At 33.0% G+C, this 14,510-nt stretch overlaps 1 protein-coding gene across 3 annotated transcripts; it reads right to left on the minus strand.

The window, feature by feature from the left end:
• Positions 1–1,648: 1,648 nt before the first annotated feature.
• LOC106076150 (toll-like receptor 7) lies at positions 1,649–14,506 on the minus strand. Of its 3 annotated transcripts, none has more exons than XM_056040060.1 (7): positions 14,312–14,506; positions 12,726–13,045; positions 9,782–11,132; positions 8,988–9,117; positions 3,723–3,938; positions 2,390–2,558; positions 1,649–1,934 (listed from the first exon to the last, which is right to left on the minus strand). In XM_056040060.1, exons 1-7 carry the CDS (start codon positions 14,400–14,402, stop codon positions 1,737–1,739), a joined length of 2,475 nt encoding a protein of 824 aa, XP_055896035.1. In that variant the 5' UTR covers positions 14,403–14,506; the 3' UTR covers positions 1,649–1,736. The 3 variants fall into 3 exon arrangements, with proteins under 3 accessions (XP_055896035.1, XP_055896033.1, XP_055896034.1); XM_056040058.1 differs by having other exon boundaries at positions 9,308–11,132; XM_056040059.1 differs by lacking the exon at positions 14,312–14,506 and adding an exon at positions 13,194–13,437 and having other exon boundaries at positions 9,308–11,132.
• Between the last annotated feature and the right edge of the window lie 4 nt (positions 14,507–14,510).

The raw sequence follows: 14,510 nt of genomic DNA on the forward strand, positions 1-14,510 counted from the left end.
AAAAAGAGTTTGGAAATTTAGAAAAAAAAAGTTGCAATTTTATGATCAAAACTTCCGTTTCTATACACAAAATAAAACCTTTATTAAAACAACGGCAACAAAAAAAAACCAATAATAACAAAAAATAATAAATAGAAAGGTATAAAAAAAACTGAAAGACAATTGAGTTTGTACTTTAACAACCCAACACTTTGGCTGTCAAGAAGGAAGAACTTCTCAATACTGTCAAGAGATGAAAGCTGAGCTGGTTCGGTCATATTGTAAAACATGACTCACTATCAAAAGTTATTCTTCGAGGTCCAGTGGAGGGAGCACCAAGAAATGGTCACCCAAGGAAAAGCTGGCTGGACAACGTAAAAATATGGACCGGCCTCTCTCTTGATATCATGCTTTGAACTGCTGCTGATCCGGAAAAGTAGAGGGATTTGGTTAGTCTAACTGTCACAGCACCCCTACGACGAACTGTCACAGCACCCCTACGACGAACTGTCACAGCACCCCTACGACGAACTGTCACAGCACCCCTACGACGAACTGTCACAGCACCCCTACGACGAACTGTCACAGCACCCCTACGACGAACTGTCACAGCACCCCTACGACGAACTGTCACAGCACCCCTACGACGAACTGTCACAGCACCCCTACGACGAACTGTCACAGCACCCCTACGACGAAAGTCAAGGGACAGATGATACTTATGATGAATAGCTTTCAGAAACACCCATTTATGTAGGACTGAAAAAAAAATTTTTGAATAAGATTCAAAATTTAGTTATTAAAAAAATAAATTTATATTTCATTATGTCTTCACTTGTTATCAACATATTTATTTTCAATGTCAATTTTTTAAAAAGGTTTGTCAACATTGTCGTACTGTTAATGTTACATGTTTTTCCCACACTTAGCAACGCATTAATCCTGAGTAGACATGAAATTATTTGTTGATAGTTAAAACAAAACACAATTGTTGTTGTTTTTTTAATTAGGAACAATTTTGTCAAACAAGAATATCGATTTATAGCAGGAAACATGTTTAAAATATATAAAGTATAAATTTTATTTATGAATAAAAAACAAAATTAACTTAAAAATTATTTCAAAATTGCCAACCATAACGAAGACTTAGTGGAGCAAGTTAGACTGTAGACATACATCATTTAATCCTAATCCATTCAACGTAAATGTTTGTAGCTATTTGAGCGCTTAGTTGACAGTCTTCTACAACAATTAAGTGAATTAAAGGACGACTAGTGTCCAGGCTACACAAAATCTACTTGTTCAAACAAATGGACGTTTATACTGTTGAGCAAAAGCGACCATACACATTCAATCCCTAGATGCCAAATTATAAATGTTTATCGTCAATTTTAATGTTTTTATTTAATTGATTCGTATAGGTCTTTTAGTGTAATAATGTATTTTAAAGGTTTGTCTTAGTTTGTAGTAATGTATGTAGTAATCTTTTCTTATATAATTCAGACGTTACTTAACTAAAAGATCTAGCCATGCATGTTAAACCAATGACTTAAACTCTGCCAAGTCACTGGTTTTCCTGGCTGGCTCATGCAACCCATTCCATGCTCTTATAGCACTAAAGAAAAAGGAGCTTTGTTCAAATTTGTCCTAGCATATGGAACAAGGAATGTGTCTTTCTAAGTAGCTCATATATCTGACATTCCATTGAATATTCTCATTACGTTGGACTTGTTTCATTATCCTAATCAATGATCTAGTCAGTGTATATCTCTAAGACATTGTTTAATTTCCTGTCTCTGTACGTAGTCCAGGGGAGCAGACAGATCAGAGATGACAATGATACGTGAGTCTTCCAGGACATCATACAAGGAGCCTGGGATGTTGTACATCTGAGTTTGTTGGACCAATAGGACAACTCGTCCTTGATTGACAGGAGTTACAGAATGACTTGCGTACTGACATAAATAAAAAATAAATACAAGTATCGGTGAATAAATGTCATATTGAAAAAAAATTTAATACTATACTAAAATAAAACATACGTCAATTACATATAGATATCTTTAACACAAAAACAACAAAATGAAAATATGTTAATTATTGTTAGAAAGTTTAACTTATAAGTAAATATGATTTAAAAGTTATATGATCCTTTTTCACAGTCGAACAATTAAAATGCGCTAATATTATTTTATATTATTTAATCTAATATAATTTAATCTTATCATTTACCCTTGTAGTTCCTTTTCAAAATAATTACAATGCTTCTTAGCCTTTCACATTCCATATTTAAATTTGTAACACTAACAGAGGTAGTGATAAGTCAAAGAGAACCTTTTTCTTGCAATATATAATGTTCTATGGAATTATTCTTTGTGACAGTAACGTCTTCAAGATCATAGAGACTGACCTTCATTATAATGTCCGAGAGGTCGTAGTTGTTTAAGAAACTCTGCGTAATAACTAAGAGTATCCTCCAACTGTCTCTCATTGCTTCAAACATCTGTTGGTCAGTGTAGCCTGGACCCAAGTCGCGGTGATGAACAAATGTAGAAACTTTGAGATCTTCTTCCAAATACCTTCATTGTCAAAAAAATGTGATCATTAATTATCTCAAAATGTATGTATTCGTGGTAATTACTTTTTGCTGATGCTATTTATTTATCTGTATACATACATATGTAATCAAAAATAGTTTGTAAAACGGTATTTGTGTTTGTAGTTGATTATAAACGTCAATTTGAAGACAGTTGAAATAGAAGTCATTGAAGACGTATACTATCTAGAGCCTCTAATCCTCAATGGTCGTTCATTCATGGAGCATAGTGTATTGTGTCAAATACTTCAGCCATATACATTACATTATAATTTGTCTAGATCTAATTCGTTTTTTTTTTACCGCAATCGTCAGGAATAAAGATTTCAGACGCTTAGATCTAGCCACATGGATCCTTCTAGATGTCCTTGTAACTAAGACTGCATACCATTCTTTTCTAAACATCTGTTATACAACATAATATGAAACATATTTTATATTAACACTTCACCTAGCATAATAAAGTTGTAGAAAAGTGTTCGGATATTTTAGTAGCTAGTGTACCAGAAAATAACAAGGTTACAGAGACAGTTTGTGTGGAATCACAATCTCAAAATCGGCCCCCGAAGTGGTATCGCGCTGCAGTTTACGTGATAATATGAATCACTACTTATTAATTGTTGTTTTAAATTGAATTATTTTTTTGACGAAAATCTAAAACTGTTTACATATATGTATTATGGATTAAATAAATGTTCGTCTCCTGTGATTGTTACTACCAATAGTGAATAGTTGTAAAAATGGTGTATTTTTATAAACAAAATGCTTGCATAGTTGATTTAAAGAAAATTAAATTTTTCGCTTTCAGTAAAGAAAAAAAGTAACCGTTGCATTAGAACTTTGAACGGTCTAGAATATCATGATGTCGGATTTTCAATATCTTTTCTAGTTTAAGAGATCTAAACGGGACGGAGGGACGGACGGACAGACGACACAAAACTAATAGCGTTTATTCCTTTTTCGAGGGCCGCTGAAAACACAGTTAAAAAATATTTATATTTGTTGTGAACATTCCATGTACAATTTGTAAATATATTTAACAAATTGATACTGAAAATACACACATACACAAAATATATTTATTTGTTAACATATAGTAATCATAATCTCCCTTACATAGCTTAAGTCGGAGCTGAAGACTTCTTACCTTAGTAAAATATGTCTTACAAATCCGACATCCTCATCAGCGTAGCCAATGAAAACGTGTGTCTTGTAGTCGCTGGATTTCATTGGTCGAAAAGCCTTGACGAAGATCCTTACTAAGTAAGCTTCTATAGCGGTTCTAAATCTGTGCACGAGGTAGGCCATCAGAAAGATGAAGGACATCACGAGCAGTAAAACGATGGAGATCATCAAGTAATTGCTGCAATTAAATAATCCTATTAATACTGTGTAAACATTATTTTTTTTTAAACTAAGATCGGGAAAATAAATTAATTTACATTAAATACCTGAGTAACTTGAAAATATTAGATTAATATTACAACAACTTTAGAACAATAGAAAACACAGACCGTGCAGGATTTACCAATTAATAACACAAGCTACATCTTAGGGGCCCAAAGAAATATTTAGCACTGATATATATAATCTCGGACTTATAAAGGATCCCAAGAGGACTACATATCTCAAATAGCTTAGGGCCTGTTTAATTCTAAATACGGTGCTGATCATAGAGCTTTGATTAGTCCCATGTTTCACCTTTACAACAACGTTTATTAATATCGATTTATAGACTTGATCGGAAAAAAAAAACGACTAAAAGCTATTGAAAAACTTTTTAAACTTTTAATGTTACTTCCAAAACATTGCAACAGTTTGAAGTATCTATAATTGGATGTTAAGGATGTTTCTGTGAAGAAAAAAAAATCATTGCGAACGAATGTTTGGTATTCCTCTTTTCACTTATATTTCTTTTTTTTTTTTGCTTAAACGTTGCGAAAACTCATGATCATGAAAACATGTTGTTCCGGATTTTTAAATAAATAGAATATAAAGGCTAAATAAAAATCTCTAAACTGACTTATATTTCATTACCTCTAAAGTTGTTCCGGATATTGTTTTATAAAAAAAAAAAAAGCATGGCAAATGATTGTTTGAAATCGCATAATTGACTTAGATTACCCTTATATTCTTGAACAATTTGTCACTGCAGTTTAATTATTGATATCAAATTGTTTCGTATTTTCAACTTAAAAAGAAATGTATGTCAAATGCCTTTTTTTAAAAAAAAAAAATATCGACAATAGGTTGTTTAAAATTTTAAAATAACAAATTAGTTTACTAGAAACGATTATTATAAACAACTTTTTAGACTTAATTTACATTTATTTTTCTTGCTTAGACATCACAAAAGACTTTTTATCGGTAAAGAATTTCCTGATTTTGGTTTGAAAAATAAACTGACATATTACTTTCATTTTCGTACCGTACCAATTTTCTTGACAAAATTTAATTGTTCCCTACCCTACTAAATATTAATTTTCTTACTAAAACTTCGCAAAAGCTCATTATCGAAAATAGTTTGTTCCTGGTTTTTATGAAAGACCTTTTTAACTAATTGTTTAAAACCGCACTTCTTTCTTACACTACATTTAATTGGCTAGCTTAAACAATACGAACATCTAATTATCGTTAATGTTTGTAATAAAAATATAGAGCTTTCCGTATACACGTGCACATTTATCTACACTCAAAATTAACATAATGATTTTGAGAACAGGCATGTCTTTAATTGGATGCAAATCATATGGTATGCAATTTTTGGGCCTGATTGTATAGAAATGCCTAATCCGATTTTAACATCCAGTTCGACCCTGCTGAAGGATTAATTTCTTTTGCTGATATCAAATAAATTAATTCATTACCAGTTGACTAATTGGTTAGTTTTTATTTTATTTATACATGTCTTGTCTATGCCAATGAATAATTGTGCGAATTTTCAACTTGATCTGAAAAGGATCTATTGGGAGCAATAACGTGTACATACTTTTTACTAGACATTCAGACAGAACGATTGAGTTGAAATAATCTTTGTAACAACAATATATAAATGGGAACGAAGCAGGACGATTTAACGCAGCAGCCACAGGAAAAGTAGTCGTTTTGTTGCGAGACTTTTGTTACGAAATCTATTAACCCCATTTTAATTGTGTTCATTTTATTAAAAAGAAACATGCAAATCTGATGTGTATGTGTCTGTATGTGAGCACAATTGTATTTTTAATTACTTATCCATTAGTTTAACATTTAAGTTTTTTTTGTGTAAATACTATTATGTCCCTAACATTACAATATGTGTGTGTGGGTTGTACGATTGTCCAAAAAACAAAACAAAATGAAACAATGATTTGAATTTCTTTCACACGAAAATGATGAATTTATTTAAAGGAATCTCCAAATAAATTTTAACAAATCGGATTAATGTCATGCTGTGCGTTCCAAACAGCATGCCTATAATGTATTGCGGTGGAGAAAGCATGCCAATTTCATGATCACAGTGACATTTCATAGTTTGTATGTTTTACACATTTCGGACACTTCAGAATTAAAGATTATTCAATACGTCTTAAACCTACCAGTGTTCATAAAAAAATAAATATAAGTAATACTTTAAACAATTATATAAAGAAACAGAGGCACATGTCGCCATTGATCCGTCATGTAATTAAATTTGTAATAGATCTAGACTAACGGTTCCCGGTCATTTCATCCCCGGTCACTTCATCCCCGGTCACTTCATCCCCGGTCATTTCATCCCCTGGTCACTTCATCCCCTGGTCACTTCATCCCCCGGTCACTTCATCCCCGGTCATTTCATCTCCTGGTCACTTCATCCCCGGTCATTTCATCCCCTGATATTTTCATCATCTGATCATTTTTATCTAACAAATTGTAAGTTTAAAAATCATGAAATGAGCAATATTTAATGTATTCATTTTTTATTTAAATGACAAAATTGTAAGACGTTTATGTTTAAAAGGAATTAAAGCAAAACTTATACAGGCGACATGATATCACAAGGATGGGTGAACTCAGCCTTTCTTAGAAAAAAATAAAACCTTATTTCAAGGCTAAAAATGACGCGCCATTTTCAAGAAAGAGCGATTGAAAAATAAAAGAAAGTGAAACATGGTCGTTCTTTCACCACACCTTGGCGTTTGATGATAAGTTATCAGCGGCACGGTCATAATTATTCTAATCGCACTTGTATCTCTCAAATGATTTTTTACTACTTCCACCAAACCTTGGCCTTCGATCCGGATAATATTATGATATTACCACCCCCACATCCAATAGAAGCGCTATAGTTAGGTACACACCCAGATTTACAATATAATATAAGATTTCTCTTTAAGAAAACAAAGTGGAAGAGGAAACACTATAAACGCATTAGTAACAAGTCATAAAATGTCAAAAAGCATTCTACAGAATCATATTTGTATACAAAATATTTAATTGGGGATGAAATTACCGGGGATGAAGTGACCGGGGGATGAAGTGACCAGGGGATGAAGTGACCAGGGGATGAAATGACCGGGGATGAAGTGACGGGTATGAAGTGACCGGGGATGAAATGACCGGGGATGAAGTGACCGGGGATGAAGTGACCGGTGATGAAATGACCGGTCATCAGACTAACAATAAAAAAAATCTGTGCGCTTAGAAATATGTTTACCAATTGTTTTTGTTTAGCGCAATGTTTAGCTTTCTTAATACGCTATGATCTGATTGGAGGATATCGTGATAGCCTTTTAAAGTTGTACCACTTGAACTCGAGGTATGCCTCCTCAAGACAATACAATAACAACAGTGCCAAAGAATTTATGAAAATAGAAGGTTTTGTAGTGATATAATGTTGTTTTTTTATGCAACGCATTTATGCTTTACACCAGTGACGCTCAACGTTATTCGACCAGCGGGCCATTTTAATTTTTGACACTCTTGTCGCGGGCCATATCAACTAAATGTAAAAAAGGTAATAAACAATATTGCAAACAATTTAGTTTCTACAAGCAGCACGGGGTAGAGATCAACAATCTCCATCACTTAAAATGTATCAGTGATATCTTTACTTTCAACCATTGTAAGTCAATCAGTTCCAGTTGAAGCTCTGTCTGGGCATTTGAAACATTGACCGCAGATAGATTTTCGAAACGACGAATATTGTTAAATATGAATAAGATTATCGTCACATGGTCCAGACTGAACAGCTTACAATAGTTTGTCGGTGACTAATTCAATGAAGCCACAGAGGCTTGGTTCCAATAGACTCGACAACATTTCTAATAACTCTTGCTGTCAACTAGACTTCTAGCACCATCTGTGGTCACTCCCACTAATTTATCCCAAGAGAGAAAGATCCTCTGTGATGGTGGAAACTTCTTTAAAAAGGCTTGGCCAATGGCGGTCCCATGCATGCTCCTCATAGCTACTGACTTCTCAGATTTCAAAACTGATGTATATATTGCAAACAAATATCAAGATTTTAAGCTGTATCACATATGTCGGTAGACTCTTAAGCTGCGATAGTCAGTTCGTTTTCAATATCACTCGCCTTGTAATTGTCATGAGAAAGATTGACAGCTTTCTTCTTTTCTGGACTCAATTCTTCGATCACTGCTAGCAAGCACTTTTTTTTAAAGTATTCGAGCTTCATGTCTGTCCTTTCAATGAGAGTATCTCTGTAGCTAGCCTTACATCTGTCTCATGGCATTGTCTCTTTTCGGTAAATATTCTCATTGGTCCTCCACTCTATGTGTAATATATAAGTTGCATCCCAAACAAAAAAATGCTGCCTTATTTATGTATGTGTTTGGTTTCCTAAAGTTGTTTAATTGTTTATTTTTGTAACAAGAGACACCCTTTTTTTTTTATTAAACATATATTGGCCTACTGTCGGTACCAATCTATTTATCGTATCGTAGGGTAAAATATTTTTTCCAACTTTTTTTTTCTTTGGGGACTTTCTACACTTTGGCCAGACTGAATCATGTCGCAGACCGGACCGGGATGTATTTTGGGCATCACTGCTCTAAAGAAAATATAAAGTGGTTTAATTCATCTTATACCACCACATTTTTTATTTATAATTTATGTATATTTTCTTTCCCTTGTTTGATACCATACATAATATTTTATTACCAATAATCAATTAACTAATTGGGTAAATTTTTTTAAATTGTCAAATACAATAAATAATTGTCCGAAATTTTAACTTTATCCGATAATGGGTGTGGGAGAAAAAACAGACAGACAGACAAAAGTTTGTTGATGTAAACTTAGTAAGAAAAAACAGACAGACAGACATGAGTTTGTTGATGTAAACTTAGTAAGAAAAAACAGTTAGACAGACAGACAGACAGACAGAGTTTGTTGATGTAAACTTAGTAAGAAAAAAACAACGACATACTAGCCATAGCATTGTCTGTAAAATCCAAAAACGTCTTGGAGCAATACACCAGTTGATATTAGTAGTCCTTCCTCTGATGTACATGAGTAGTTTCCCTTTTTATCTAAAAAGTCACTGCTTTTAATCCATTCTGATTTTAAAATCAAGATTGGGTGTTAGAAAAGAAAATATTTTCAATAAATCAAAAAAACAGGCAATCAATCAATCAGTCAAACTATCTATCTATCTATCTATCTATCTATCTATCTATCTATCTATCTATCTATCTATCTATCTATCTATCTTATTTCTGTCACTCGCTCACTCTGTTGATTACTTACTGATAAATTGAAAATGAGAACACACACATGCAATATTATTTTCAGACAGTAAAAAAAAAAATTCTTGAACATTTTCCGAATGTTTTGTCAAAGATGACGTCTCCTGTACTGTTAAGTAAATGATGGCGTTGCCAGATAAATCAAGAAATTTTAAAGATGTACACAATTCCATCTTGAGAGGTAAAGAGGTAAATCTATTTTTAGAAAGTATCACGTGACTGATGTGGGGATTCCTAAAAAATAAATTCGGAGATAGATAATTCAGTTTATTATCCGTTAAGTCTAAATATCTCAGTTCAATTAGGTTCTGAATGATTCTATCAATACTCACACGTCTAAAGAAATCGTCGTTCTTTATAGATTTCAATATAAGATACTTCAATGTGGGAAAATCATCAAAAAAATATGGGGACAGAATAAGTGCATTTTTTGATAAGTCCAAGAGCTGAAGGTTGGCAAGTCCCATAATTCTACCTGTGCCTCGTGTAATTCCATTGCCTACAAAGTACAAATGTGTTAAGTTGGCAGCCTCTCCCTCAGTCTGAAAGAATTGTACACTTTGGTTGCCGTAGTCCTTATCTCCTTGGAGCATGAACATAAATTTAACTATCCGCAACGAAAGTGGTAATCTAACCCTCCAAGCACAGGTATTCGTAGAATTATTAGAAAATGTAATAAACATTCGTTCACTTATGGAATCAAGTTTAACATATGCTGTGTGTGAAGCATTAGTTTCAAACAAGAAAGTCCCTTCTCTCCGTAAGGGCTCAGTATGCAAAGAATCGTTTCTCTCAGGCAATGCATGATAGCTGGCAGCATCATGAAAGAATGCATTATTTGTAGATATTTCCTTTCTGTCTAGTCTCTGCCCATTTCGTATGGCTGGGGTTGTATTTGACTTAAAGAAATTAGAAAGTAAAGGTGATTGCACAGCGTCCTTGACACTATCAAGTCCTAGGTCAGGACTTGAATCTTCGTTTTCCGGGCTGGGAGATGTAATAATAACCACCTCAAGTTTCTCCAGAAGTGCTGCTTGTAGCAACGTAAACTTCCATCCCAGCCACCCCATCACGTTATTGGAGAAATCAATTGACTTGATGTTATATCTCCATTGAGGACTGGATACAACTCTAGGGGCTACGGCAAAAATATCACTATTTGTCCATGAGAAATACGAAAGTGTTAGCTGACTCAAATATTGGGTTGTGTTAGTTGATAGAATACAATACTCAAAAGTGGCATTTGGAGTATAAAATTCCTTTGCATAATGAGTTTTTTCAAGGTACAGAGTATGCAAAGAAGAATTTATCAAATGTTTAAATTTTCTGGCCATGTTTTCATTTCCTATTCTGCAGTTAATAATTCTTAGAACTTCCAATGAATTTAAATTCTGGAACGCGTCATCGCTGAACTGTTTCTTCAAAGTATCCTGATCCATATAATCTGGATCAAACTGCAATAGATAAAAATTAATTAAATTTAGTATTGTCAAGTTAGAGTGCCACAAGCCTATAAAACTGTCGTTTGTAACATGTGTTACTTTTGAGCAATACAAAGTAAGGTTGTTCAGTTGGGTCAAATATGAGAATTCCGTTCCTAGTTGTAATGTTTCTGAACCATCCATTGACAGGGTAGACAGGTTTCGTAAATAAACGAGAGCGTCTTTTAGGTTTTGAGAGAGGTTCTGATTATTTCCAACGAAAAGATGTTTCAGATGTGTAAGATGTCTAAATGCTTGCGGATTTAGAGATGCAACGTCATCTGTGAGTTGATTATTTTCTATGTTTAAATTTTGAAGTTGGCCAAGACCTAAAAAGGTATCGATCTGAAAAAAAAAAAAACATAAGTAAAATATGAAGAATATGTAAGAAGCTGATAATGATAGACCAGGGATTGCATACTTTGCAACGAGGTTTTAAGAACAACTATACTAGTAATTATGTTACAATTATAAGACTATGGACTATGTCTTTATATCGGAACACATTTCATGTGTATAAAAAAGTATTAAAGTACAATAAAAACATCATGTTTACTTTTCATGTAATAAATACTTGTAAAATACTGAAAAGAAACCACGTTTTTTTTCCACTTTTAAAAGAACTAAAGATATCCAAGGGAGTTAAAATAAGGAGTATTCTTTTTCATTCCAAAAGGTTGATTCTTTCCTGTTTATTGGAGGATCTTTTTTTCAAGTGGGAACATCTCGGAAATACAATAAACCGGACCAGTTTTTAAGTTTCAAGCTTTGTGTCTACTATTGTTAAACTATTTTTTAATTAAATGAAAATCTATTCATATAGATATTAACTATATTTTTAATCTTTTCATGAAGGATCAAATTTTCTTTTTTTAAAACGGTGATTGGCTTTACAATATATAGTCATACACATACAATTAGATATTTGTTTATCAGATTTGACTCCCAAGCGTACTTTACTAAACTGGCCCACTTAAATGCATTGTTAGAATACTTTTCAATTGCAAGTATAAGTTGGGCAGAGGGTTTATTGTGTAAACATATATCACATGTTTTTAAAACATGTCTGGTTTGTATTTAAAGCTTCGATGCCGAGAAAACGCAGTTATCTGTGATGCTTTAAGTAAAGTGCTGGTGACTGTGGAAGTCGTTTCTGTAATTTTTTTTTCTTTCATGATGTTTTTTAAATAAATTCCATTAACTCCAATCATCGCAACGTAACATCAAGCATGACATATATGAGCTTAAACATGGAGAAACGTTTTTTAGGAATTCATTTGGAAGTGGGAGGGGGGAAATGCAAACATTAAAACAACGAACAACCGCATTTACTTTTCCACAACTTATATAAGTTATGAGACGTGGTGGCAGAGCGGTAAAACGCTTGGCCTACAAACCGGGATCCGGGTTTCGAATCCTGGTGAAGACTGGGATTTTTAAGTTCGGGAATCTCGGGCGCCTTTGAGTCCAACAATTTTCAATGGGTACCTGACATTATTTGGGGAAAAATAAAGGCGGTTGTTTGTTGTGCTGGCCACTTAATACCCTCGTTAACCGTAGGCCACATAAACAGATTAACTTAAAAGTGGAACTTTTTAATTTTTAGTATGAGGTTGTGTTGTAGCAGATGTTAAATGTTTTTCTACATTTCTAGTGTACTAATTTCAACTTTTTGTCTTTTTTTTAGTTTGAAACTTTTCCACATCCGTCCTCTAGCCTACAGGAGGTTAGGTCGAGAACTAAATGACCTTCATTTCTTAAGGTACGAAACTCGCAAAAAAAATTAGACCTATTTCCTGTTGCTTTTGGTATAAACCTAAGGTCATAGGTCATTTTAATGAGCAAAATACTACAATTTTCTTTCTTATTTCGTTATTACAAAGACTTGAATGAAACCATGTTCAACTTTGAAGCTATGAGACGTACAAGGAACTTTACCTCAATACTTTGAATGTTTGATGACTTGATACTAAGTTGCTGGAGAGATGTCAGTGTTTGAAAAGAGCCATTGGTCAAGGTAGTCAGATTATTTCTGTCAAGCAACAACACTTCTGTGGTCACTGGCACACATCGAAGGTCCACAAATGTCCAGTTCAGATCAGAACAGTTGGCTACTAGTACATCATGTACACCGTACACCGAGCAGCAGTTCAACTCAGCAGCTTGTATGTTTGACCAGAGGATTGACCAATGTATTGCAATGTATGTTATCAGCAAGAGTAGTTTCAAGAACAAACTGGACACGTTGTAAAACATCTCTTTATAAAAAAACAAAAACGTTTCAATTAAAAGTATACATTACTGTAAATACGCTTTAAGTATTTTCACTACGTATAGTTATCAGTTGTGTATCTTTGAATAAGCGTTTCTTTAATGAAGTGTTTACATTAAAAAATGTAATCTTACCAAAACGATGAAGTATTGGCAAATGACAGTCGACGGTCGAGGACTGGTAGCACCAAACTGCTGGTAAACTACTAATATATCTTAACTAATAATAGTTCAAATAACTAAAAAAATTCCTTATAGTAAAGTGAGTAAAAGTAAAGTTTCCATTTTAGACCTTGCGATCTATACGGCAGATGATGTAAACATGGGCCAAAAACACTTCCTTGTAACTACTTAATATAACTTTAGAATATATAATACTAAATATAACTTTAGAATATATAATACTAAATATAACTTTAGAATATATAATACTAAATATAACTAAATATACTAAATATAACTTTAGAATATCGACTAAATCAACATGATAAGAAATCAAATACATGTACTAGACTTAAGTAATGCTATTCTTTTACAAATGTAACTCACTACAATAACACAACCTTTCAGTCTTAAGTTTTGAGTCTTCTGTACTAACTAAGACCAAATGTCGACAATGTCATAAACCTCTTCCCACCATCACCATAGAATTACACACACACTCCATAACACTACGTTACCTTTAAACTGAGCTATCTAAAAAAAAAATTGAGTATTTACAGTAAGTGACTTGTTAAATGGAATATTTCGTTCTGTAAACTAAGGACACTACCTTCATTAAAAAGTTAAGTCATTAAATGCTGAAATGTTAAGAGTGTAGTGTTTTTAAATGTTATTTTTAACTGAAATTTTCTGTTTTTATATTGCTTGAATTAAAAATAAAATGTATTAATTATTTTCTAAAATGAAAAGTTCACATCACCGTCTTATTTAGTTATTTATCAGTCATAAGAAGAGGAACTAGAATGAGATCATAAGTTCGGAAACTCAATATCTCTCAGTTCAGAGATTACGTTAAGGTAATATAAAGATGTTCCTGCTTTTTAGAAATGTGCTCTATAGAGCATATCCATGTAAACTAGTCCAATTATGCTGATGTCAACGATACAGAAATGGTTTGGAGTTACACGTTTTTTTATACTAATTGTACAAGATTTCTAAATCTATATATAATGTTTAAACTACAATTCATCGTTACATTGTCACATATAGAAGACACCTTTTTAAGTAATATATAATCTTTAAAAACATACGTTTAGTTATAGATCTTAAGCATATAATGGTCAAACTAAAGTTTCCCTGTAAGGCCAAATAGCTAGTAACTCTTTTCTCAGCAATATACATCAACTGTTAAATGTCTTGCAAAATCGTTAAAGTTTTTGAGATCAGCGTCTAGGTTCAGGAGTGACCTGAATAGAGGTGGTGTAAAAAAAAAAACCATAACTAACTTTT

This window comes from Biomphalaria glabrata, chromosome 9 (assembly GCF_947242115.1).
Source record: "Biomphalaria glabrata chromosome 9, xgBioGlab47.1, whole genome shotgun sequence".
Taxonomy (NCBI): Eukaryota; Metazoa; Mollusca; class Gastropoda; family Planorbidae; genus Biomphalaria; species Biomphalaria glabrata.

Coding starts and splice junctions, on each gene's coding strand:
- LOC106076150 (XM_056040058.1), bottom strand. CDS start 14,402: ATGTATATTGCTGAGAAAAGAGTTACTAGCTATTTGGCCTTACAGGGA. Junction 11,133..12,725: donor CAAACATTCAAAGTATTGAG/GTAAAGTTCCTT, acceptor TTTTTTTTTCAG/ATCGATACCTTTTTAGGTCT. Junction 2,559..3,722: donor GTAAGACATATTTTACTAAG/GTAAGAAGTCTT, acceptor TTGACAATGAAG/GTATTTGGAAGAAGATCTCA.